Here is a 26,856-nt window from a genome sequence, read left to right as displayed (position 1 = left end):
GGGGGAGGGCAATCACAGCAGGGCTCTGAGCGATGGCACTGCCACCAGAGCCCTTCTGGTGGCACAGGAGGGGACAAGGGCAGCATCCCAAAGTAATCCCTTTCAGGCCAGGCTCAGCATTTTGGGCTCAGGCAGCCCCTGTTTCCAAAGTGGGATTTGATGCTTGCTGGGATGGCTCCACCCCTGCCAGGGCTTCCCTCACTCCCAGAAGTTTTCCCCACACCCTAAAACACTCCCAAAGTCCACGTTGTCTCTTTTCCTTTGGAATAATTGTAGGATGAAAGAGCTGCTCCTGCCCAGACTGGTTTTCCTCTGAATTATTGCTCTGGGATGAATTCTAAAATCCTGGAATGGGTTGGAAAGGACCTTAAAGCTCATCCCATTCCCTATCCATGGGCAGGGACACTTTTCCCTATCCCAGATTGCTCCCAGCCCTGTCCAAGCTGTGCTGAAACCATTCCAGGATGGAGCTGCTTCCCCCGTGCCTGTCCCAGCCCGGAAGCTCAGGAGGGCCAGCAAAATCCTTGGAGTAAACAAAAGGAATCTCCTTATCTGTCCAACAGCCTCTGGAATTCCTTGTAACCATCAAGGCTAGGGGGAAAAAAATGCCCTTTAATAAAGTGCTTTGGAAGGCACGTGGGTAAGGAATGCGAGCAGGGAAATAGCTGGAATATTTCAAATGCATGAATCCACAGAGCCCTGCTGAATCTTAATATTTATGTTGCCTCCTCTAAATGCATTAACTCCCGAATCCCAGCGTGTGCGCAGAAGCTTTTGCAGCATTTCTCCCCCAAAATTCCTCCTGATCCTTTGGGCAGAGGGGAATCAGCCCCTAAAGGAAGTCTTAGCTTAATTAAGGAGTGTGTTAATCACCCTGGGGGCCTCTGGTTGTCACTGGGAGGGGCTGGAGTCCAACAGAAGCGTGCTCAGCTCAGCAGGATCCAGCAGGATTCATCCCACCTGCCTGAAGCTGGGAGTGTTTGGAGCAAAAACCAAAATTCAGGAATTTCCCCCAAGGTTTTGTTGCATCCTGGCCGGTCCAGCTCGCTGCCTGACTTAGGGCTGAGGATTGTACATTTTCTGGGACTGCAGAAATTTTACAGTGAATCATTTTTTGTCCAGGTCAGCTGAAGGAGAGGCACAGAAAATGGTTTGGAAAGCTAAAATTTGGCTATTCTTCGCGGTCACCAGGATGCCCCTCCCTGTCAGCACCGTCTGAGCCCAGCTCAGGGGTTGAGTCAGGTTACAGATAATTAATCCCAGCCTAGAGCAGCCAAAGCCCGGAGCGAACCAGGAGAGGGGAAGGTGCAATTCCGGCTGCAAAAGGAATTCCTGCTTCGAAGGGGGGGATCAAACCCCAGCAATCCACCCCATTGCCAGGGAATTTCGAGCCAGCAGCTGCTGCCGATTCTGGGTTCCAGTCAGGGACAATTCTCCTTCGCTGTTTCTGCCCCTTCCCATCCCGTTCCCGTTCCCATCGGGCTGTGGCTCAGCTTTTGGTGACTCCTGAGGTCCTCAATCAGCCCTGCCAAGGAGCCATCGGACCAGCACAGCTCAACAACCAGGCTCTGAGCAAACTGCTCTGGGTTTAACCTCTGGGTTTTATTCTAAATCTCAGGGCCAGGCCCAGACTCCCTGCGCTGCCTTCTCCTCCCCAGTTTTCCTCTCCTTGCTTTGCCAGAGGTGGTGCAGGGTGTGTGGGGTGGTCCCTGGGATGCCCACAGCGTTCCCTGGATGTTTCCTTGGCTCCCCTCCTGCTTTGGGGGATGAAAAGGCCAGGTTTGATGGGCTGGGAGGGCTTTTCCAACCTAAATGCTTCTGGGATTCCTTTTTGTTAATGATTCTAGGATCCTTTCTTGTTAATGATTCTGGGGATTCCTCTTTCCTTAATGATTCTGGGATTCCTTTTTGTTAATGATTCTGGGATTCCTTTTGCTCAATGATTCTGGGATTCCAAGAGCTGGTTTTGGGAAGGTGTCACAGAGACCCCTGACCCATTTCTGGTGGCCTCCTCAAACATCTCCCTGCAGTCATCCCCCAAACCTGGGGTGCTGCATCCATGGGGCAGCCCCAAAGTCACAGAATCATGGAATTATTTATGTTGGAAAAGATCTCCAAGATCATCCCACCTGGGCCTGATCCCCTCCTTGTCCCCAGCCCAGAGCTCTGAGTGCCACATCCAGGAATTCCTGGGACACCTCCAGGGGTGGGCACTCCAAACCTCCCTGGGCAGACCTTCCAGTGTTTAACAATCTTTCCATGGGCAAATTCCTGCTGATGTCATCTCCTGGCCCAGCCTGAGGCCGTTCCCTCTCCTCCTGTCCCTGGGATAAGATCCCAAATCCCCCCGGATGTCCCCTCCTGGCAGGAGCTGTGCAGAGCCACAAGGTCCCCCCTGATCCCCCTTTTCTCCAGTCTGATTCCCTTTTCCAGCTGTGCCTCCCAGGATTTGGGATTTTCCTTCTCTGAGGAAGCCAGAGGAGCAGCACAGGAGCAGAGAGGCAGCAAGGGTGGCAGAAGTGCAGCTGCACAGGCACAGACCCTTTCAGGCGCTGCAGAACTGCTCTCCAAAATAGCCGAGTGTGGAACAGCCACCTGGCAGGGGGAATTGCTGCGGGAAGCTTTCCCTCCCCCCTCCCCTGGGATGCAGACTGCTCACAGGGAAAGAGCAGGAAAACCACCCCTGTTATCACCCCAAACACTCTGCACCATCCAAACGCTCTTTCCTGGTTTGTCCCTGCTTGCTTTTCCCAAATTCACGGATGGCCAGACATTCCTCATGTGCCTCATCAGCAATGTGGCCACCGGGCCCAGGGAAGTATTTTTATACTCATTTATATTCAAAAAAGAGAAATACAACTTCAGAAAAAGCCCCAAACTCCTTTATGACACGCAAATCCAGGGAAAATAAAATCTGTGACTGCAGCAAAGGGAGCAGCGAGGAGCGAGCTCTGCTCCCTGATGAGGAATTGTGCTTCACCCACAACAGATGCAGCTCTTGATATTTGTTTTCTGCATAAATCTACATTTTAGGCTGAAAGCAACTGCTCAGCCTTTGTCTTGCTCTGTTCCATCCCTCAGTGCTCTTTTCAGCTCAGCACCTCACACGAACAGCTCCGGTTTGGGCTTTTCCAGCCCCCCATCCCGGCCAGGGAGACCCTGGCCATGGAATACCTTTGCTGCTGGAGTTCGGGTGTTCCTTTTCGCGTGGTTATCAATTCCTGCCAGCGGGGATGGTCCATCCCAGCCCCAGGGATGGGCAGAGCCCTCAGGGGAACAAGGGGGGAGCAGCTGCAGTGGGTGCTGTGCCTGCAGGATGGGACTGGGAACAGGAATTCCTGCAGGACCTGGGGCTCGTGCTGCAACTGCAGAGAATCCAGGAATGGTTTGGGTTGGAGGGACCTTAAACCCCATCCGGTGCCACCGCTGATCCCACATTATATGGAGGAAAAGCCCAAAGCCAGCTCCCCAAACCAACACAGGCTACATTATAAATATATTATATGGGATAAAAAGTCACTTCCAACCACATCCATTCCATGATTCTTCCCATGACTCCGTGATTTACAGACCATATTGCAGCCAGGGCTTTGGGAATGGCCTCGTGCTGCCGGATTTCCCCCTGGAATGGGAAGCTGGGAGAACAAAGTGGAAAAGCCTCTTAGCAGGGCTGGGGCAGCTGTGCCAGGCTCCAATTAATACCAGAGGGTTTGTTATTAATTATGGGAATGAGGGAAAATGGAGGATGTTAGAGCTGGGAGAAAGGAGATGGCCCCAAATAACTGCCAGGGAGGGGAAAAGGAATGCCTGGGAAGCAGCACGGGGTCAGGGATGGAGGATGGAGCTCTCCTGCCACCCTGGTGTTCAAACAAATTCCCAGACACCTCCCAGGCCTGGGACACTCCTGAAATCCCAAAGCTGCTTTTCCCTGGAGCCAGAAGATCTGGGAATGTCCAAGGTGTTGCCTTTCCCCTGGGAGGGCGCTGGAGTTTCACTTTGCTCTGCCCCCAAACCAAATCCCTCCCCATCCAGAGTGTCCAACCCTCCCCAAAACCCGGCCCAAGCAGGGATTTTAAACCCAGCCAAGAGGAGTCTGAAACCAGGGAATTGCAGGGAATGAGCCAAACACACATTGTCCAAACCCGTGAGGAACAGATCCCAAACATATCCAGAGCACTGAGGGGTCCTGGGGTGGACATCCCAGGCTCTGTGTCCCCAGTTCCCATCCCTACGGATGGATCATGGCCAAGAGGGGCAGCACATCCATGGAGCAGCTCCTTCCCTTTCCTCCCTCATTCCCAGGGGTGGGAATCCTGGGCTGGAGCAGCCCCTGGCACCAGGGATCATCCCAAGGGATCCAGGGAGGGATCCCAAGGGATCCAGGGCTGCTGCACGTCCCAGCGGATCCCAGAATTCCTGGACACAACTCCTGCCCTTCTCTCCCTCCCCCCAGCACATCCATCCCTGAGCTGAAGATGCTGAGTCACAATCCCAGCCCAGCATCCCAAATTCCCAGGAAATGCACAGCTCTGCTGGCAGAGTCTCACACAGTTTAAAAACCCCCCTGGAATAATTCCCTACAAAATCCCCAGCCCCACAAACTCCCTCTAGGTCACAAACTCCAAGGAATTTGTCCCCTGTCCTTGATGCCTTTTTTGAGAAATAGAAATGTAAAATTCATAAGACAAATCAAATTAAGTTTAAAAATAATGACCTAAGATCCATTAGGAACCCCCCCAAGGATACAAGACTTGCTGGTGGAGTTGTTGCTGCTGCAGAAGAATAAAATCCATGGATATTTTTGGTTGCTGAGCTCAGAATGGAGCCTGGGGTGCATTTTCGGGGTGTGGAGAACGAGTCAAGACATTTATTACCATTATTATTATTATTATTATTATTATTATTATTATTATTACTATTACTATTACTATTACTATTACTATTACTATTACTATTACTACTAAATGCTGGATATCCCTTAATGACAATAAATGTCTTAATAAATAAAGCCCAAATAAATAAACGTCCAATTAATATCTAAACAAACAAATAAACATATTTTAAATAAATAAATAAATAAATAAATAAATAAATAAATAAATATACTTGAAAGAAAATAAATGTCCAAATAAATAAATGTTTTAATAAGCAATGTTTTTGTGAGCTGCTGAGGTGGGTCCCGGCTGAGCTGGGCTCCAGAATCAGAAACCCTGGAGTTCTTCCCTGTCCTTCAGCTCCTTCCAGGTGCCTATAAAATCCTCCTCCTTCCAACGAGGCCCAGGAGGGTTTTTTGGGAATTGTTTAAGGGATGTGTCCCCAGATCGTGCCTCCTAGAGGGGAGTGAGGTGCAGAGGAGCAGCCGAGCAGGGCTCAGCCCGTTTCAGGGTACTCACATCCATCTTCCACTGCCGGCTCCTTTCAGGGCATTTTGGGGGAATCCCGGGGGTTGGGGTGTCGAGATCCCGAGCCCCGCTAGGGCTGCGCTCCCCGCTTCCCCTTCCCGCCGCCCATTCCTCTGGGATTCGCCCGTGGAGCTGAAAAATCCACTTCGAATTCCTCTGGCATCCGCGATTCCAGCTGAACTCTGCGTCCCGCCGAGGAGCCGCTCCCAAAAGGATCTCCCGAAATCCAGAGGCTCCTGGAGCCGCCGTGAGCCTCGGGATGGAGCGAGATCTCTTCCCGAGGAAAGCGGGATGCTGCTCTCTCCAAAAAAAATCCTCCCCTTCACAAACCTCGACCTTGCCAGGGAAATCCTGTCTGCCTTGAATTATTCATCCTCTTCCCGCGCTGCTCCAGCACACAATTCCAAGCATTAATATGCCATGACTTTTTATCCTTTTGGGGTCATTTCCCCCCTCCGCTTCCAAACTCACGCCATGCTGGAGGTGTTCAGCAGCATTCCTGGGATTTCCCAGATCGAATCGGCGTCTCCGGGCCCTCGCTCGCCCTTCCCGGTGGGAATGAGCCCAGGAACAGCTCCGGGAACAGGGATAGCAGGGCTGGATCCAGCCCGAGCAGCACTTCCCAGCCTGCCTGGGCATGGAATGCAGGGGAGGCATCCGGCTCTGCCAGGAAAAACCCGGAGCAAGGGAAATCCCTGCTGGGAATTCCAGGAAAATCCGTGGGATTATCCTTTTTAAGGAATGCTGGTGGCAAATCCTGGTGGTGGCCGGGCCGGGCTCTGCTCCCCGTGGTGCCTGCTGGCTGCATCCCTGTGCTTCCCACCAGGATTTGTCCCTGGAATTTCGTTCTCTGTGGCAATCCCAGACCTGCTCCAAGGTCTGGAAATGGATTAAAGCCTCCAGAGGATCCTCCTTCCTTCCTCGTGGAGAGCAGTCGGAATCTGGGGTGCCTGAAGCTGCTCCACCATGGCCAAACCCCAAAATCCGCTCATTCCCATGGAAAACCCCTTTGGAATTGGGGTTTGGAAAGCCCCTTTCCATTGGAAGTGGGATGAGCAGTTAGCTCATCACTAACGCTTCCCTCGGCTCAAATCAGGGCTGGAAAAGTTGGAATTCCTGCCCTGTTAGCTGAATAGATGACATTCCAACAGCGGGGAACTCCAGGCAGTGAATTCCCAGCCTCAATCCCTTGTGTTTGTTATCCCCTGGATTATTTTCCGTATTTAAGGTGGGCTTGTTGCTACCCTGGGCTGCGTCTGAGAGGAGAGGGGTGAAAGGTATCCCGAGCCTTCCCAGCATGGAATTCCCAGGCTTCTGCAGCTCCAGTTTATCCAAAATAGGAGCAGACCGATTCCAACAAAATCACGTTTTCCATGGATTTTGGAAAGAAGGGAATATTGGAAATATTTTCCCTACGGATGAGAACATGAAGCTGCACTTTGGGATGGGCTGTCCTTGGCTGGAGCAGGAGCCAGCTCTGGGATTGGGAACGCTCAGAATTTAGTGGGATTCGAAAATCCCTGATTCCACCTGGGGGAAAAAAAATATCCCTAAATCCAGCATGGCTGGGAGCTGCATCCTGATCCACCCGGAGGGTGCCGCGTTCCACTGCGGGAGCTCTTTTAAAAACAGGACAGAAATTAACCCAAAGGAGGCAAACATCGCGTCTGAGAACCGTTTATTGGTAACGAAATAAAACCGAAATAAAAAGGAGTTACCCTGTTAAAATGGGGTAGAAAAGGCTGAGTGAGGGGGAGAAAGATGGGAGGGAGAGAGAGAGAGAAGTCAGAGGGAAAAGAGGGAGTCAAAAAAACAAAAAAAAAAGGGACTTACCCTACTAAAGAGGGGTAGAAAAGGCAGAGCGAGGGGGAGGAAGATGGGAGGGAGAGAGAGAGGAGGCAGAGGGGGAAAAGGGCATTAAAAAACCAAAATAAAAGGGAATTACCCTACTAAAGAGGGGTATAAAATAGAGTGAGTGGGAGGAAGATGGGAGGGAGAGAGAGAGAGAAGACAGAGGGAAAAGAGGGAGTCAAAAAACCAAAACAAAAAGGAGTTACCCTACTGAAGAGGGGTAGGAAAGGCAGAGCAAGGGGAAGAAAGATGGGAGGGAGAGAGAGAGGAAGCAGAGGGAAAAGAGGGCGAGTGCCAGCCGTGTCCCCGGGCCGCTCGCTGCCTGCCCGCGATGGCTCCTGAGGCCACGGACACCCGGCGAGGGGACACTCGGGGGACACAGGAGGGCAGCAGCCAGCACAGGGGCTGGGCAGTGCCCCGCGGGCTGGGCTGGACAATGGGGCTCGGGCAGGGAGCGGGGATGAAGTAGGAGGGACACGGGGAGGGAGGAGAGCCGTGAGGGAGAGCCGGGACAGCCTGAGGGAGAGCCGGGACAGCCTGAGGGACAGCCGGGACAGCCGGGACAGCCTGAGGGAGAGCCGGGACAGCCTGAGGGACAGCCGGGACAGCCTGAGGGAGAGCCGGGACAGCCTGAGGGAGAGCCGGGACAGCCGTGAGGGAGAGCCGGGACAGCCTGAGGGAGAGCCGGGACAGCCTGAGGGAGAGCCGGGACAGCCGGGACAGCCTGAGGGACAGCCGGGACAGCCTGAGGGAGAGCCGGGACAGCCGGGACGACCGTGAGGGATGGAGAACCCAAAGGTAGGCCGGGTAAAAGGGATAAAATACGGGCCAGGACCAGGGCAAAAGGGACAAAACACGGGCCAGGGCAAAAGGGATGAAACACGGGCTGGGCCCGGGGCGAAAGGGACAAAGCACGGGCCGGGGCCAGGGCAGAAAGTGTAACACTCAAACCCCCCAAAAGGACAAAAGCACAAGCTCCAAAAGCCCCAGAATCGAAAAGCAAAAGGCACAAGACCCCAAAAGCCCATCCTCGAAAAGCCAGCTCGAAAAGCCCCGCGGTTTGTGACGCAGTTTTGCTTTTCTGCCCCGGGTCCTCACAAAGCCGGCAGCGGAGCCTTGGCAGGGACATTTTCCGTGTGATGACAGTGTCCCTGTTGGGGACAGTGCCCCTGTGTCCTTGCAGGGGACAGTGTCCCCAGTGTCCTCGGTGTCCCTGCTGCTGCCTGGCCTGTGGGACTGTCAGCACAGTCTCCCCACAGACATGGCCTTCCTCCATCTCCACCCCTTCCCCACAGGCCTCTGACAGCCAGGGCTGCAGAATTCCAAACTAAAGTAAATTGGCTCCTCCGAGGGGATTAAAGTGGGATCTGGGAGCAGGACCTTGTGTTCTGTCCATACAAATCTGCTTCTCTTCTCTCAGATCTTCCCCCACTTTAGCCAGGACCAGTTTGTCCCCAGCTCCCTCAGAATTAATGAATTAATGAGCTGTTAATGATGTGCTACAACTCCAGGCACGGACAGTTCCTAGGGTCCCTTAATCCCCCCTTTCCAATACGGGATTAGGGTTTTTCCTAATGGGTTTCTGCTAATTCCTTATGAGATTGGAGCACAAACAAACACATCCCTGATTCCACCTTCCTCTTGCCATTCCCATTTCCCTTGGAAAAGGACAGGGAAAGGGGAATGGCTTCGCAAGGATAGAGGGATGGATGGACATTGGGAAGGAATTTCTGAGGCTGGAATGGATTTTCCCAAGGATGCCCCATGCCAAGGCCACTCTGGGATAGCGGGAGGGTTTTACATTTCATTGTCACAGAAATGTAGAGATCACCCAAGAAAAACATGGGAATGTTTCTAGAAAATTGCAGGAAGCTCAAAAATGGGGATTCATTTCCAAGCACCAATCCTTGAAATCTGTCCATGCACTTCTCCTTTCCACAGGCTCTATGGATGGTGGAAAAAGGCAGGAAAAATTCCCCCTTTTCCCAAGTCAAACCACAAATAAGGCAATTCCAGACCAATATTCCAACCCTTCCAAGCCTTAGTTCCATTCTACCTTTTAAATTCCAGCTTCTCATAATTCACTTTTCCACAATAAAGCTTGGAAACCTCACCTCCATCAGGGCTTATTCCCTTAAATAACCTGACCTGACTTTTAAAATTCCCTTTCTTAGCAGACTCAAAGGAGCTGTGAAGGTTCCAGCAGCAGCTGTTGGGATGTTCTGCATCCTGACAGGAAATCCAGGCTGACACTTGGAGCGGGAGAATCCCAGGAGAGGCGTACTCAGTGCCCTCCTTCAGCTTTTCTTTAGGTAAATTTTAGTTTTTTATGGATCAGCACAGCTGGAAAATGGACACAAAGTACTCCCTGCAAGTCTCCCCCAGGAAAAAAAAACTAAAATAAAATAATATTTATTTTCCATTGTTTTTTCCCATTGTGGGTCCTCAGGGATGTGTTAATCCTCAGGGCATTCCTCCCAGGAAGAGCCACAAGGCAAAAATTCCTTCAAGGTTTAAAGAAAAAAAAGGTGAGGAATGTTCAAAGGAGAATTTTTCATTTTCAAGGATTAAATTATGCCCAGTTTAAACAAAACCAAGGAAAATAAATACCAGAAAAAAAGGAATAAACCCCAGAATTTGGCATTCTAGGTCCATCTGCTGTTGGAAATATGGAAAGATCATCAAGATATTTTGGCTGTAAAATACCTCCAGCAGGGGCAGATTGGGGGAAAGCCTCCTGAGCAAAGCTGGAGTGAAAAACACCCAGAGAAGATGGAGAAAAGTGCAAAAAATGGGGTGGAAATTATCAAAAAAGGAAAAAAATTTAAAAAAAAATCAGTGCAGTGGTGGCACAGAAGGCAAAAATTGGAGGGAAAAGCCCCCAAAAAATGAGATTAAAGGGAAGAAATTGAGCAGACAGGAAAAAAAGCCTGGGAAAGGTCCATGTAAGAGCACAGTGACAGGAAAAATACAGCAAAAAGGGGAAAATATTGCAAATATAGACCAAAAAAGTTGGGAAAATACTGCAAAAAGTGGAAAAAATACAGAAAAAAAGGGGAAAACACACCAGGAAGTTAAAAAAATACAACTTTAAGTTAAAAACGGAATTTATTTCCCACCTGGGCAGTGGTGGAGCCTGAGCAGGGCAGGATCAGCCTTGTTCCCTTTCCCTGAATCCGTGTTTGGAGAAGAGATTCCAGAGCAAGTGAGGCCATGAATTATTAATTAGCAGGGGAGAATTCAAATTGGAACGAAACCTTGGATGATTTAAAATAAACCTAAAGCAGAGCTGAGCTGCAGAGGGGGAGGGAGGGCTCTGGAAAAGCTGGGAAGAGCCGCTCCAGAGGGATAAATAATTCACAGGGCTTTTCATTTATTCAGCTTTCTTTACTTTCCTAATGTTCCAGGGAGGGAGGGGTGGGCATGAGAGGCTCAGGCAGGAGAGGAGGGAATGTGGAGAGCCCAGCAATCCCTGTCCTGCAATTCCAGCTTTTCAGGACACATTTCAATCCCTATTTGACACCAAAAGTGGGGTTTTATCCCCATTTATATCCATGAGGTGGCTGAAATCAGCCCTCAGTAATTAATTGACTCCTGGAGCCAGAGGGATGCTCCTCTCCTGGTGTCTGTGGAATGAGCACTGGGTATTCCCAGGTTCTGACTCTGGGATATCATGGAGTGCTGGGTGAGGGAGAGAGGCTCTCCCTGTTTTGGAGAGGATGTGGAGAGCCCAGCAATCCCTGTCCTGCAATCCCAGCCTTTCAGGACACATTTCAATCCCTATTTGACACCAAAAGTGGGGTTTTATCCCCATTTATATCCCTGAGGTGGTTGAAATCAGCCCTCAATAATTAATTTATTCCTGGAGCCGCAGCGCTGTGCTTTCCTGGTGCCTCTGGAACCAACGCGGGATATTCCCAACCTCCTGCTCCTAATTTATTCCCCATCCCGTGTTTATTTCTCAGGCTCCCTGATCAGGAGGAAACAAGTGATTAGCGCTGATGGGAGGCTAATCAAGAGATTATCAGCGAGGACAATAAAACCAGCCTGGGAGACAAAAGAAATCCCTCCTGGAAACGCAAATTCCGGCTGGGACAACAATGGGATTTTGGGCTCCGGCAAAGGGATGAATTTGGGTTGGGGGGGCTCAGGTGAGCTCAGAGGAGCGGAGCCGGCTTTAATTCCAGGAGTTAATTTGCATCTTTGCGGTGACATCACTCGGCAGCGGTGACACAGCAAAATTAGGGATTTATTCATGGATTTGGGAGAGCTCTTCACTTCGGGAGTGCGGTTTTACGGACGAGTGGGATGGGAATGATGGGGCTGAACCCCGGAGCAAGGGGAAGGTTTGGAATCCCAAAACCCAGCTGGGTTTCCCAGGGGCAGGAGGAAAACCAGTGCTGGGAATTGCTCAGGGACCACAGGTGCCATGGAGCCATTCCCAAAGCAGGAATGGGTTGTGGAAAATAAATCACCCTCAGAAACCAGCTCTGCACATTCCCTGCAGGATTTCCTGAAGGGCTCACAGCAGCACCCCACATTCCCTTTGTTCTGGCCCCAAATTCTGCTCCCTAAGGACAAATCCAGCTGGGAAAAAGCAATTCCTGCCTTTGAAAGTGAGGATTTTTAACACCTACAATTCCTTTGTGTCATTTTCTGCATTTCAGGTCAGGGAATTGAAGGGCTGAGTGAAATTGGTGGAGATCAGAACCAAAAAGACCTCCCCAGCTTTGATCTGAGGCCAGCCCTCAGCATTAAAACTGCAAATTGATCCTGAGTTCTTAACTGGGGTGACACTTTCTAAATTCTTAAATTATTTTTAATTTTTGAAATACAAACTTTTAAAATTTTAAGATTTTTTAGATTTATGTAAATTTGTAAAAATTTGTTTTGATTTTTTTTTAAATTTTAAACTTTTTTTAAAACTCTGTTTTATATTCCAACACAAAAACATTGCTACCCCCTGGTCACAGGAACAAATCTATCCATGGACACCTCGAGGGTGCTCCAATCCCACACCTGGACACAGCTGGGTTGGGATAAATAAAAACCAAGGATTTCAGGGCTCCTCTCATCCCATTGCTCCCAGCCCAGGAACGACAGCACCAGGGTAAATTCCCCTCCCAGGAAACAAAATAAAAAATCCAATGGCAGCACAAACTCTGGCCAGGATCTCCTGGATCCCAAACTATGAGGTGGCAGCAGCAGAGAATTTAATGAAGAATGAAGAACTTTTCAGAGCAGCATTGCTGAATGACTTTCTGTCACTGGAAGGGGGAAAAATCCCAATTTTCTTTGCTGGATCCCATTTCCAACTCCTGTCAGCCAAAATAGTGAGTGGCACAGAAACTTTTCAAATGAGATCTGGCAGATTGGTGGGAAAACAAATTTATTTGAGTTCCACACTTTTTCCTTGATACTATTAGTGGGAAGAGGATTTGCAGCTGGATTTGCAGCTTCCCAGTGTCAATCTTTTCTAGGAACTGTTCATAAAAGTCACATCTCCTGGGGCAGAGGGTGGGGTTGTTGTCTAATGTTTCAAATCTAGAATATTGTAATAATCCCTCATTAATTCCATCAGCTCCCTGGCAGACAACTGCTGGATAATTGAAGGGGGAAGGATTTAAAGGAGGATCCTGATTTAACACCCAACCTCCATCCCAGTGAAATCACAACCCTGGGAAGAAAATTCATCTGAAAATTAAAGGTAAATGCCAATGGTAATGTCTTAACCCTTCATATAAATATTTTCACTCTTCTTCCCCCTTTTTTTCTTTTTGTAGGTTTATTTTTAAAAAAGGTTAAAATATGTTTATCAACGTATTTTTGTTTGTATTTCTTTAAATGTTGATCCATGTATTCATAATTTTAAAGCTATTTTAAATATTCCATCTTCTGTTTAAATTCTCTCATTCCCTTAGAAGTGAAGCAGAGCTGAGTATTACAGGTATTTATTAAGATTGCTATTTTAGAAATAATTTTAATACAAATATATTTTATTACTCATTATGGACAAAAGCCACTGCAGGGAATTGTTGTGTCCCCACCTCTGGTTTTTAACTGTCTCTGGAATTCCTGTTCTTTGGAAGGAGCAGGGAATGGAGGAATTGGGAAGGAATGCAGGAACCTGGATCCATGCAGGGCCTGGTTAGGTTGTTACAAACTCATTTATTGAATAAATCTGTGATAAGAGATAACAGCATCACAGCAAACAAACATCTGCCCACAAAGGTTAAACTTCAGGCTGCCTCATTTGGGGAAAATCATTGTTTTCCTGAAATAAGCAACCCATTAGAGTGGGAAATAGCAGGAATAATTCCTGGAAGAGCCTCCATAGCTCTCCTGAGGCTGATCTGTATTGGCAGCCAGGGGAGCTTGGCCCCCTAATGGGACAATTTAAATGCATAACAGCTGCAATAAACTCCTTAAAGGGTGTCCCCACATTCCTTATGGCTCCCCAGAAAAGCCTGGATAACTCACAGGCCTTTAAAGCAGGAGAAAACACTGTCCTGGCTGTCTCCATAACCACTTCTGCCCTTAGGATGGATTGTGTGGAAGGCAGAACTCAAATTCCCCTTTCCTTCCCCCAGGCCCTGCTTTAAACAAACCTAAAATAAACTATTTAAAAACCCCAAAACCACTTCTGTGACCGCATCAGCTCCCCCAAAAAGTAACAGCAACCTGAAGTGATGGGGAAAAATGCAAAGTTTGGGACAGCATTATGAGAGGAAAATTTTCATATTTTGGGAGAAAATACCTTGGGCAGCTCCTGTTTGCCTGATTGTTTGAAGGCCACTCAAAATTGAACAATTTGGGTGTCCAGGCTTTCCTGAACACCAAAATATTTCAATGTCTCCTGATCAGATTGTCCAAAACCAATTCAATTTTTCCTGATCCACTTGTCCAAATTTCCCAGAGGGTGTAATTAATCTCTCAGGTTTATTAGGCTCTGGGTTTAGTTATTTAATTTTTTCCCAGGTCTTGTGTTGAGGTAACAATTATTTGAGATTTAGCTGCACCTTCAAGTACTCGATCACTCCCAATCTTTCCCCACTGGGATTTTGCTCCTCACAAATTTGGGCTCTCAGAAAGCCGTGGCTGAAATGCCCAATTTTCTCCTGGAAAATTAAAAAGTAGGCCCTGGCTTTGCTCAGGAGCAAGACTTGAGGTAGATTAACTTTCATTTTATGTTTTGATGGATGTTTAATGAAGCCAGCATTGTTCAGCTGGAAATCTTGGAGCTATTTTTCATCCCAAACCTCTCCTGAGCAGAGCCTTTGACAGGTTATTAAGATTTTAGTGTCACTGTGGAAACATTTTTCCAGGCGTCTCAGCTGTGATCAGGAGAGGTTCTCTGCTCCTTCTCCATCTGCTGATCTCCCAAACCAGCTAAATTAAAAAATCCAGCTCTTTTTTTGGGAAATATTTAATAAGCAACAATTTCCAATCCTTGGTTCTTTGTCCTAATGACCGAGCAAAGCTTTCCCACCATTTAATGGAGGTGCTGAGGGGGAGGAAGTTGAGTTATCAGTCAGTGGGAAAAGTCAGGCTGCTCTGATAAATCCCCAAATGATGGAGGCAGGGAGAGGCTCATTTAGGGATGATCCCACAGCATCCCTGTGCCCAGGGATCCAGGAGGTGGGATGCAGATGGATACCAGATGGATACCAGCTATTTGTGTTTTGCACATGTCCATCCAGGTTTTATGGAACAGGAAAACATCTGGATCGTGCAATTATAAATTACTTCATTTGTGCAAATATTTATATTAGGATACAGCTACAGTTCCCATTTACATCAAGATGAATTCCCAAAACCTCAGGTAATTTCTGTGTGTTAAATGCAATTCCACAGGAATTCAGCTGATCTCCAGCACTGATTTAACCAAGGAAATAACAACATCTTGGGACTTCTTCCCCATCCCTGGCAGTGCCCAAAGCCAGCCCGGACAGGGCTGGGAGCACCCTGGGACACTGGGAGGTGTCCCTGCCCACAGCATGGGCTGGGATGGGATTTAAGGTCCCTTCCCACCCAAATCATCCTGGAATTCTGGGAAAACACAGGAGGGGCAAAAAATTCCAAGGCATTGGGAGTTCACTTTTAGACATCCAAGTTTCTGACATGGATCAGTGCAGAATGTCCAGCCCTGCAGCCAAACCAGTGCTGGAATTCCAAACACAGCTCATTCCACTGGTTTGGCTGCTCCATGGAGAAGACACTAAAGTTGTCTGTTCAAAGGAAAACACACCATCAACCAATCTCATACTCAAGTTCCTGTTCAGCCCTAAATAAGTGGGGAAACCCCAACATCAGGTTATGCTAAAAATGGCTTTTAATTCAACTTTTTAAAAAAATAGATTTAATTAAAGTTTATACTTATACATTAAAAAAAAAATCCCTCTTGGAAGTGTCCCAGTTTGGGAGCAAACCCAGATTCACTTGAATTAAACCTGGCCCACCCTGATTTGTTCTGTCACACTCTAAGCAAGACTCTTCCCCAACCTTCCCTCTCTCTATGCTCCTATTGCTGTAATAAAACATCATTTACTGAGGCTCATGCATCCCAAAAGAAATTCCGTGAGATTTTAGGACCTTTTCTACCATTGCCATCAACCCTTCCAGCAGACAAAGCTCCACTGTGTGGCAGAGGCTGGAAACAAAGGACAGTGGTGCTGGAAAAAGCCAAATAAAGGCCTTCAGTGCTGCTGGAAAATGCATCCATTGACAGCCAGGAGCTCTGCAATTCCTTTTCCATGGAGAGAGGAGTCAGTGACAGCCTCTCATTTCTTTGCCATGATTATCTCATGGTGGGCACAGCCTTTAATAAATGAAATAATTATTTTCTTGTGTCAAAGAGCAGGGTTTAAAATGAAAGCATGGAGAAGATAAATCCCCAAAACAAGGACAGCTGAAAGGACATTGCCACGGAAGGTCTGAGTTTATGCTCTGAGGGAAATTAAGTGGGAACATTTGGAATTAAAATATCTCCTTGCTGGGAAAAAAATGAGAATATTCTTAATTTTCTGGATCATTAAACTCCTGGAAAACGAGTTAAGGAATTCTGGGATATTTTTACAGCACTGAGGCTTTGGGGATTTCTGATGATGTGATGAGTCAGGCTCGGGTTTGCAGGGAATCAATGCCTCCCAAAGATTTCTCCAAGAGGGAGCAAGAATCCTTAGGGAGAGGTCACAACCCAGGCACAAACTTGTCCAGCTCCCTTTCTATTGGAACAAGGAGCAGCAAAGGATCTGTTCCATTCAGAGGAATGAAGAGTTCCTACAGATGGACTTAACGAAGTGTGTGAGGATTAAAGGCATGGAATGGGATTGGGACATGGAAAAGCCAGACTGGGCTTTGGTCATGCAAATTCCAAGCTCCTCTGTGCCTCAGTCTTGTCCTAGAGGAGACTCAGGGCTCAGTTGATGGTTTGGGGCTTTTTTTTCCCCAGAAATGACAAGGGACAGGCAAAGGTCCAGCCCTGCCCTACAGCCACCCATGGAACTCCGCCTCACAAAAAGAATTTAGAGTGATTTTGGAAGAAAATCCAGGAAATATTTCACCATCAGGAAGAGAAACATCAAAATGGGCCCCAAGTGGGCAGGAAGCCACAGCGGGATTCCCAGTGTTGGGAGGGACACAAAGGCCAGAGTTTCATGGAATCACAGAGTCCTTAAGGTTGGAAAAGGCTCCCAAGATCAACCCACATTCACCACTAAATAATGTCCTCAAGTGCCACCTCCACACATTTTTGGAACACTTCCAGGGATGGTGAATCCATGAATCCACCACTTGCCTGGTCAGCCTATTTTCATTTCTCTACATCCCAAAAAACACAGCTCTGGACTAAAAATACTGATTTCTCCACGGCACTTCCATATTCCCTTTCCATTTCCTTCGAGGTAGGAAATCTGTTCCTGAAATTTGGCTTCGAGATTTCATATTTAAGTTTGCATCCCATTTTTGCAAAATTAAACACAGGAGACGAGATAAATCCCTGGCATTCTGGGAAGCACAGCAGGGTTTTACAGGAGAGGGGGAAACAGGCACTGCAGTGTTCATAAATAGTCTGAATTCAGCATGGGAAATATTATGACATCTTCATCTAATTTACATAATTTACATAAAAATAAAATTACAGGGGAATATTAAATTCCTGCATGCAAAACCATCTCTTCCTTTCCCTCCCTGAATGAGATTCTCCTTTTGCTTCTCAGTGGGTTTTATGCAATATCTGGGATTTCTGGACACTGACATAATCAAATCTAACAATAATTTGATTTTCTTCTGAGCTCCTCAGAGCACCAAAGCGATTTTATTATTCTGAAGATGGTTTGAAAGCATCTTTATTGAAGGCCCATAAACGTCTTTAAAGCTATCCATGTGCCAATGGATCAAGAATACCCCTGAAATTCCTCGTTCTGCCTTGTACCTGAAAAATCCATTTGGAACAGCTTCTCCTGTATTGAATTCCTGTCTGGAGCAGCTGATTTAAGCAGCTGATAGAGGATGGCAAGTGGCCCATTCATTGTGTTATCATTTTATACACTCTGTCCATAAAGCCCCCAGGAGAAGGATGGACTGTCTGTCCATGAGAAATAATCCACTGGCTGAGGTTTATTGGAACAGCGATGGAATTTTAAACACCTTGGAAAAGCCAAAGCCTGGCTGCTGACACGATTGGAGCGGCGTTTTCCAACTCTACGTTCAGGCTTGGAATGAGAGGAATTAATGCAATTAAAGCAGCGCCTTAATTAGCAACTGGAAACAAGGGTTTAGTTGGAAAAACAAGAGCCCCTAAATTTTCATATAATGAAGGACTGGGTGTGGCGAATGCATTATCAGAACAGCAGGAAAATGTCCAGTGTAATAAAGCACAGGAATATTCCAGAGTTCACCTCTGGCCCTGGTGCTCCCAGGTGGGAACTGCTCAGCTCCCAGCATTTTCCTGCCCTGGCCAATGGGAGGAAAATATTTAATTCAGCGTCAGCAAAGAAGGGCAAAATACGGTCAACATTTCAGAAGTCACCAGTGAAGGAAAGTTTAAAGCACAGTCCAGGGGATAAGGACACAAGTGGGGTCTGAGGTGACCCTGGCACTGCTAAACAAAATCTAACTGGAGAGAAGAGCCTGGGAAACGGGAAACCCCCCAAAATTCACTGTTCCATGGGTAGGACAGAGGAACTTTTGGGAGTTTTGGGGTTCATAAAGGCTGTCACTTTAAAGGAAATGGAGAAAGAGCAGCAGAAGTTAAAAAAGGGAAACCAAGTAATGCAATCAAACAAACGGAAGTAATGAATAATCCAGAATAAACCTCAAAGTCCACTGCTGGACTTAGATCTCTTAAAGACCTTTGAGGAAGGGTGGCTTTGCCAAAAATTATTGGCATGAGAGATGGGACTGGGAGAAAATCTGGAGACCTGAATAACTCCAGCATGGGAATCTCCATTCACACAGGATTTAATCAGGTTTTGTTGAATTCCTGAATAATTCCAGTGCGGGAATGTCCATTAGGACTGGGTTTAGGGAGGTGCTTGTGGAGGAGCAAAGCTGCCCAACCTTCCTCCCAAAAGCATCACCCACGATTGGGCTCAGCTCCGGGATGGGCAGAGCAGGTGGGACATGACATGAACCACCACCACCAGGGCACCTCCCTGCTGCTCACTGTGGGTTCTTTGTTAAAATTAAAATGCCTTTTCTCACCCCCAGTGTGAAATTTTCACTCCCTTGAAGAAATTCCCAAAGAAAATATGGCTTTTTCCTTAAATGCTTCCCTAAAACCTCATTTATGTCTTCTTAATGACCTTTAGCTGACCCTAAGAAGTCATTTCACAGGTGGAAAATTGCCTCAAAAAATGGAGTTATTGAAACAGAATCAGAATCTCCTAAAAACCAGAATGATGATTATTATTTGCCTATATTCCAAGCAGTAAAATAGCTCAAATCATATTTATTCCCACAAAAATGTACTTTTCCGGTGTATTTACTCTGAAAATTCATTTTACGAGCAGAAATCAATACTCTGCCCTTTGGAAGGAGATAATCTGGATATATTTGGAAAGATCCACTGTTCTGTAATAGACCCCATTAAAGTGCTGCTGCCACATTTCAGCGGTCATAGAGCCACTAAAATAATTTAATGGCTCAGGATGGGGCAATTTCCATTGGATTTTCCCTCCATCCCAGTAAGTTTCTGTTAAATATATTTTATACATCTAATTCCTCCTGGTCTAATCATGACTTTATTGTCCATTACTTAAATTTCTTACATTTTCCCCTCTTTTTTGGTCCCATGAAAATAGAATTCATTCCAGCCAGTGAAGATAATTCCCTGTGGGAAACCTGTGGTTGGAAATCTCCCAGTCTCAAATAATTCCGTGTTGGAGACATGCCACCATTGCCACCCTTTCTTTCCCATTCCAAATCCATTCCTTTTTCCTGCACTGCTTCAGTTTGGCTCTGGATTGAGCTGTTTGAGCTCTGTCACAGGCAGGGCTTGGGAAGGGTGACAACAAAAGGCAAATCCCTTTTGGATTTGTGAAATAATTCCAAATAATTCCTAGGAGTTACTGGTGTGCTCTGCTGTGTCCTGTCCTCATCCATGCCCAGCTCTCAAGTCAGCAAGGCCCAAAGCTGTGATCCCAGAGGGTCTCATTGGGAACTCTACGTGTTTTGGGATATTTTAGCTGTGCATCCTAAAGAGCGGGAGAAGATGGGATCTTTTCCAGCCTAAAGAAATCAGGCCACTGTCAACATTCCCAAGGACTGCAAATGCCATCAGCAAAGCTCACAGAGGAGAGAATCATGGAATTGTTTGGGTTGGGAGGGACCTCAAAGCTCATCCAGTGCCACAGCTCCCTCTGTCCCAGGTGCTCCAGCCCCAGTGTCCAGCCTGGCCTTGGGCACTGCCAGGGACCCAGGGGCAGCCACAGCTGCTCTGGGAATCCCATCCCAGCCCCTCGCCACCCTCACAGGGAATAATTCCCTCCCAATATCCACCCCTGCCCTCTGGAAGTTCCTCAGACAAAGGACATTCTGGATTTTCAGTGTGCTGTGACAGGATTGGAGAGAAGCCCCCCAGGAGCTCCCTGTGATGGTGCAAATCTGCTTTGCAACCCCTGCTTCATTCAGCATTAAACTCTTCATTAATATTATTTTCATTTTGGGGCCTGGCTTTGTAAAAGGCAGTGGAATTTCCCTGCTGTGGGAATAAATGAGATATTGTAAATAGAATTAGCTTAGAAAGGATTTATAAAGGATTCAGCCAAATTTCCTGAAGTGGGGCATAAATAAAACTATTTTTGAGACCTCTCATCAGTATCATCAGAACCATCTCATTGTGAAACTTCACAGAGCTAAACCCACTCCAGAACTCAAAAAACTTCTCAAGTATCTCAAGCAGCCGAATATTCCCCCAGAAACATCATCAGAAATGTCTTATCAGAGGTTTTATCGTCAGCCAAGAGCATTTCTGGATTGATTTTGCTGCTGCTAGACCACAAGGACTCAAACTGACTTCAATAATCACATGGATACCCAACCTTCAATGCACACAAATAAAAAAGAAGAAATTGTTGGTGTTCTGCTCCCACCAGCAGAAAGGATCAAGGGGGTCCTTTTGTATCCCAGCAGCTCAAATCCCATGGGATGATATTTGTAAGGGATTAAACTTGGATAATCACTGGGGATGATTATGTACACAAATAAACACAAAGTCAACAACTATTTCTCCATAGAAAAGCCATTTAAAAGACAAATTCCATGTTAGGCCACAGCACTTTGAATTCCTTGCTCACATTTAGAACTGAGATTATCCAAAGCCAATGGGAGGGATTGAAAACAACATTTTTTTTTCCATGTTCCTTTCATTCCAAGTGTTATCTGACAGCCACATCAGCGTTAATGTTTCTCCCCAACCCATCAAATATTTGATTTCTAATTAAGGCCTTTTCATCTCAGTTGGATTTGTCTCCCTCATCTTTAATTATGTTTCCATCCACGCTGCTCAAGAGCAAGGATTTGCATTTTTACATTATATAGAAATCACATTGTAAATATTTATCAGATGGTTCCCTCTCTGCTGCTCACAGATTTGGGAATTCAGGCTCGCAGGAAGAGGGAATGTTCCCATGTTAACACCCCACTGCTTGTTAGGATTTCACTGTCTCCCATACATTGATTTTCCCTCTGCCACAGCTTCCCATCGCTCCTGCAGGTGCAAAACCCACCTGGGAATGTCAGACACCAGTGGGAAAATGGGATTCTGCTGGGAGACCCAGGAGCACACAAAGGCTGCAGAGAGATTTGGCTCTATCTGAGAACCAAACCTTAATAAATCACTGAGGAAAGTCCCAGCTTGGAAGGTACCCCACGGGGCAGGAAGGACAAACAACCTGGGGTGTGGGCACAGGAGTTCCATCCTGGCTCTTTTCCCCATGGGATAATTCTATGGCATCAACTGATGGAGAAAAGGTGGGAAAATATTCATGCCTCTTTGGAAAAGCAGGTTTGTGTGGTTACACCTCTAAAAAAAAACATTTCTTGGTAGAAAGTTGCCTCTTGGAGCACTGGGCTCAAGCAGAAAAATGGGAATTTTACAGAATTGTCATTCTCGTGAGCATCCCAGTGATTTTTAGGAGGGGCAAAGAGGTGCTCTGCCAGGGCGGGAGGTCAGCAGTGACAGGGTTGGGGTGAGATCCTCACTGACGGGCAGTGAGCCCCGAACCCCGGGCGAGGAGCGGGAGAAGCTGGCAGCTGTCCGCGGTGCTGAGCGCCCAGAGCCGCTGGCCGCGGTGCTGAGCGCCCAGAGCCGCTGGCCGCGGTGCTGAGCGGGCCGGCCCGCCGCTGGCCGCGGTGCTGAGCGCCCAGCGCCGCCACCGCATCCCGGGAATGCCGCTCCTGCCCCGGGCAGCCCGGCAGGGCGGGAGCCGGGCTGACACATCCCCCTGGACATGGAATTTTCCTGAGACCCCGCCTGGAGTGCTGCACCCGGATCTGCTGTCCCCACAGTAAGAAGGACGTGGAGCTGCTGGAGCAAGCCCAGAACTGGACATGGTGTTGATAAGGGGACTGGAGATCTTCCCCTGTGGAGAAGGGCTGGGAAAGTGGAATTTGTCAGCCTGGAGAAGAGGAATTTGTGTGCAGAGCTCAGAGCTCCTCCCAGAATCGGAATGGGGACGCAAGGAAGACGTTGAGAGACTTCACTGGGAGCTGGAGTGACAGAACAAGGGGATGGCTTCAAGCTGAAGGAGGGGAAATTTAGATGGGGTATTGGGAAGGAATTCCTCCCTGTGGAGGAGGTGAGGCCCTGGCACAGGTGCCCAGAGCAGCTGTGGCTGCCCCTGGATCCCTGGCAGTGCCCAAGGCCAGGCTGGACACTGGGGATGGGATGGTGGAAGGTGTCCCTGCCATGGCAGGGGTGGGATGGGATGAGCTTGAAGGTCCCTTTCAACCCAAACCATTCAGTGATTTTGGAGGAATAAGCAGAAACCTATCTAGGAAGGAAAGGTTTGCCACTTTTCTACACGGTAGCAAAAAGTAAAATATTTACAAGGAAGAACATTATTTCAAATCTGTTACACATCTGTTTCCCAATTTCTTTTTAGCAAAAATTAGCATGCAAAAGGAAAACAAAAACAAGTGAAGACAACAGAGCTCCAGCCCGTGTGCTCCTCAAACCATAATCTGATCAGTGATCAATAACAGATCTTTTCCATCAGTTAAAAAGCTGTTTGTACTATACACACACAAGCTTTTCTTTGCTACAAAGCAGCAGCCAAACAAGAATTCTCCATTTCCCATCTCATCCCTCAAGCTCTGACACTGCACCCGTTCCATCAGCTCTCCATGGGAACGCCCGGGGGAGCCCCGTGTTGTACCCCACAAACACTCGGAGATGGAGCCGTCACTTTCTCCCCACAATTACAGAACTCCCAGCTGCCCTTCCTGAGCTCCCAAACATCCCCAAGTGTCATGTTCCAAACGAGATCAGTGCTGGAGAAACTCTGGGAGTGTCCCTGCGCAGAGTACGAGGGACCTCTGGTGGAAGCAGATTCCAGTGGCAGATAAACACTTCTATCCTCGTTTATTCCTCCAATTAAAGGAACCAAACCCCTTTAATCCATGAAATGTCAGTGTCTAACCCGGAATTCCAACCCATTTTATCTTCCTCCTCTCCAGCTCCCAGCTGAAAATAAAGCAGTGCCCTCAGGAATATTTTATTAGATTCTGTCAAGCACCGTGTCCCAAAATAAACCTGCTGGAAACAGCTTCACTTTGGGCCTGGATCAACACTTGGATCGACACTGGAAAGAGTCAAATTATCCCCAAAATTCCAAGATCACTTTTTCGTGTGGAAAAGCTCTGTTTGATCAGTGCCTTGGGCTTCACGAGATTAAAATTGCTCCAACTTTGCAGCTCAAGGCAGAATTAAATTTATTCAGCTTGAAGAACACCACTAACAATGATTGCCAGATTTTTTAGGGGTTCAGAAGCCACCAAATGTTGTCCTGAGAGTGACAGCAGCCACTGGCAGCGAGGATCCAACGAAGCTGTTCCCTCCTCAGGAGCAGGGAGACACTTCCTGCCCCACACACCAGGGCAACCCCTGCTCCTGGAATTCCTGAATTATTCCATGTGCTCCAGCCTGCAATTCCCTCAAGTCTTGTCTTCTGTCACAAAGATGAAGGCAACATCTCCAGGCTCTGTATTTATTTATTTTTTGGCCTAAAAAGCCCAGTTCAGAGACAATCACAGAGCTGTTTGTACTCCAGAAATGGGATCTGTATTTGGGGTTTATTTAGGGTCAACTTAAAAAGAGAAATGCAGCCTCCAGCCACTGGTCAAGGCAGAATATTTATTCCAAAATCAAATTTAATGTTGACCTCCTAAATCCACTTCTCAAAGTCCCTTTTAGCCTCTTTTAGTCTCTTTTTTGACAAAAATCAACCGACAAAACAAAACCAAAAATCAACCAAGAAACCACATTTCTTTGCATGAAAAGCACCACAAATTGATGTTTTTTGTGAACACAATATCCTAAACACACAGGACACAGGACCACTTGGAAGGACCTTTTCACCAGCAAGAACACCTCAAAATCTGCTGAATTCCAGGTCTGATACCCACAGTCACACATCCTGATGAGCCTACAAGAGGAATCTCTGCCTGGAGGTCATTTGCGACACCTAAAACCCCTTTTTAACCCATGACCAACCCCTCAGTGAGCTTTCACTGATCCCACACCCCAGCAAGGAGGGCAGCAAAGGCAAAAGGAGGAACTCCAGCGGGACTCACGGGGGTGCTGCTGTCGGAGAAGGTGTTCATGCTGACAGACCTGCTCATCTTGCCCGAGCCCGGCGACGCTGGGGACATCGGGGACCTTGGGGACGTCGGGGACGTCGGGGACGGGCTGCCCTTGTCCCGGGGCTCCGGGGATGGGGACAGCTCCTGGCGCTGCAGGTGCTCACGCCATGCTCGCTGGATGCTGAGGGAACAAAGGATTTCGGTCTCGGAACATTGGGGTTGGGGTTTCCCGTGTTGTTTTCCTGTCTGGGGAGGGGTCACGTGGAACTGCCTCTGCAGGGTTTGTATAAGGCACCACTGGGATAATTTAGGGTGTTTTTTAAGGAGAATCCGGGAATTCTGGAGTGGTTTGGGTTGGAAAGGACCTTAAAGATGATCTGGTTCCGAACTCTTACCATGTTCCTCAGAGTCCAGCCCAATCCCAAAACCCATGGAAGGGATTTCAGTTGAGGCCATCCAGAACTCAGAATTTATCCTGCATTCCACAATCAAAATTTAAATATCCATTTGTCCATTTAAAGGAATTAACAATCATCTACATCTTTTTTTATACCACATTTCAGATTATAACTCAGACACAATGCGAATTTGAGAGCTAGAGCATTGTCATGGAATTATGGAATCCCAGAATGGTTTAGGGTGGAAAATGTCATCTCATTCCATCCTCTGCCATGGGCAGGGACAATTTCCACTATCCCAAGTCTTTCCAAACCCTGTCAAGCCTGGCCTGGAACAATTCTAACATTCACAACTTCTCTGCAGGATTAGCTCCTTGTAGGATTTTTAAGCAATTGAGGGTTTATTCACAGGGATGAGCAGTATTTAGTTATTTATATTTATATTTACATGTATTTCTATTTTAAAGCTGGAGAATAGACTGAGCTTAAGTCATAATTATTCTCCTAGAAAACTCCTTGAAAATGGATTCTTTCATCTGGCTTTTATTTGCATGACGAAAAGCTTAGAAGACACTGGGTTTAATTTGAAACTTCATGTCCTTTTAATGTTTTAATATGCATTAATATTTGAATGGGCTGTAAGTGAGGTGGTGTTTTCTGGATGGAGGCAATTCCTGTGCCAGGGCTGGAGGATCCTTGCAGGGAGAGGCTCCAAAAGGAACCCTGGACTCTGATAAATATGTGGGGAAGTTTAATTATTCAAAATCAAGACTTCTAGAATAACTGATGCCAGGGGGAACTCGGTATCACGTAATGTACAGCAAAATTTAAAATTGTTCTATTATTCGAAGAGAGGATTGATTTAGGATATTGAGGAAGGATTTTTTTCCCATGAGAGTGGCAAGGGGGAGATTCCCCACCCCTGAAACCACCCCAAATCAGGCTGACAAGCTGCCCTAATTGAAGCCATCCCTGCTCAGGACTGAAAGGTCCTTGAAGGTCCCTTCCAAGGCGGACCACTCCAGGATTCCAGGATTGGGCGGCGCTCGGGAGGTCGGAGCTCATTCCCGGAGCCCCGGTGCTCACCCTCCCTTCCCGGTGCGCTGGCTGTCAGCGTGTGCCGCGGCTGGGCCCGCTGCCCCAGGAGATCCCGCTTCTCCCGAGCCCCCCAGAGCAGGAATTCTGCACTTCCCGGGCTGCTCCTGCCGGGGAATCCCCGGGAAACTGCTGTTGGATGGGGAAATGGGCACGGAAAAGGCTCCGTGCTGCCCTTCCCTCCTCTGGCTTCTCTGCACAGGGAAAAATCCAGCAGATTGCCAAATATTCTTGAGTTACACAGAGGAAATGACAAAGTGAGTGCAACACTGATGTTTAACATTTGAAACTCTGTTCAAAAGGGAATCCGTGTGATTCTGTGACCCAGCCCAGGATGGTTTGGGTGGGAAGGGAATGGAAATCCCATCCCACCCCTGCCCTGGCAGGGACACCTCCCACTGTCTCAGGGTGCTCCAACCCCAGTGTCCAGCCTGGCCTTGGGCACTGCCAGGGATCCAGGGGCAGCCACAGCTGCTCTGGAATTCCCTTCCAGCCCCTCCCCACCCTCCCAGGCAGGAATTCCCAATTCCCAATCTCCCACCCATCCCTGCCCTCTGGCAGTGGAGCCATTCCCTGGGTCCTGTCCCTCCATCCTTGTCCCCAGTCCCTCTGCAGCTCTCCTGGAGCCCCTGCAGGCCCTGCAAGGCCACAATTTGGTCACCTCAGAGCCTTCTCTTTTTTTCCAGGCTAAACAACCCCAATTTTCCCAGCTCCGCATTCTTAAACATAGAGAACTTAATTAATTTGCTAATTGGAAGCTCTTTTATCCAGTTACACAGAAATCCAGGATGGATCCAGTGTGGATC

The 26,856-nt window shown here is 47.7% G+C and overlaps 1 protein-coding gene and 1 long non-coding RNA gene across 4 annotated transcripts in view; one reads left to right on the top strand and one right to left on the bottom strand.

Moving 5' to 3' along the window:
* SCHIP1 (schwannomin interacting protein 1) overlaps positions 1 to 26,856 on the bottom strand; it is an 83,668-nt gene that overhangs the window by 42,027 nt on the left and 14,785 nt on the right. The window contains exon 4 of one of the 2 annotated variants that reach the window (XM_064385084.1): positions 24,549 to 24,738. In XM_064385084.1, coding sequence (XP_064241154.1) covers positions 24,549 to 24,738 — 190 coding nt within the window. Of the gene's footprint in view, positions 1 to 5,393; positions 5,415 to 24,548; positions 24,739 to 26,856 lie in introns of those variants that run through there. The other variant, XM_064385085.1, reaches the window with a different exon arrangement.
* The window catches only part of LOC135278537 (uncharacterized), a 47,486-nt gene continuing 28,452 nt past the window's right edge, over positions 7,823 to 26,856 (top strand). The window contains exons 1-4 of one of the 2 annotated variants that reach the window (XR_010346016.1): positions 7,825 to 8,051; positions 9,428 to 9,565; positions 12,835 to 12,960; positions 16,705 to 26,326. This is a non-coding gene — a long non-coding RNA (uncharacterized LOC135278537). Of the gene's footprint in view, positions 8,052 to 9,427; positions 9,566 to 12,834; positions 12,961 to 16,704; positions 26,327 to 26,856 lie in introns of those variants that run through there. The other variant, XR_010346015.1, reaches the window with a different exon arrangement.

This window comes from Passer domesticus, chromosome 11 (genome assembly GCF_036417665.1).
Source record: "Passer domesticus isolate bPasDom1 chromosome 11, bPasDom1.hap1, whole genome shotgun sequence".
NCBI lineage: Eukaryota > Metazoa > Chordata > Aves > Passeriformes > Passeridae > Passer > Passer domesticus.
This window is presented reverse-complemented; position numbering and strand designations above follow the sequence as displayed.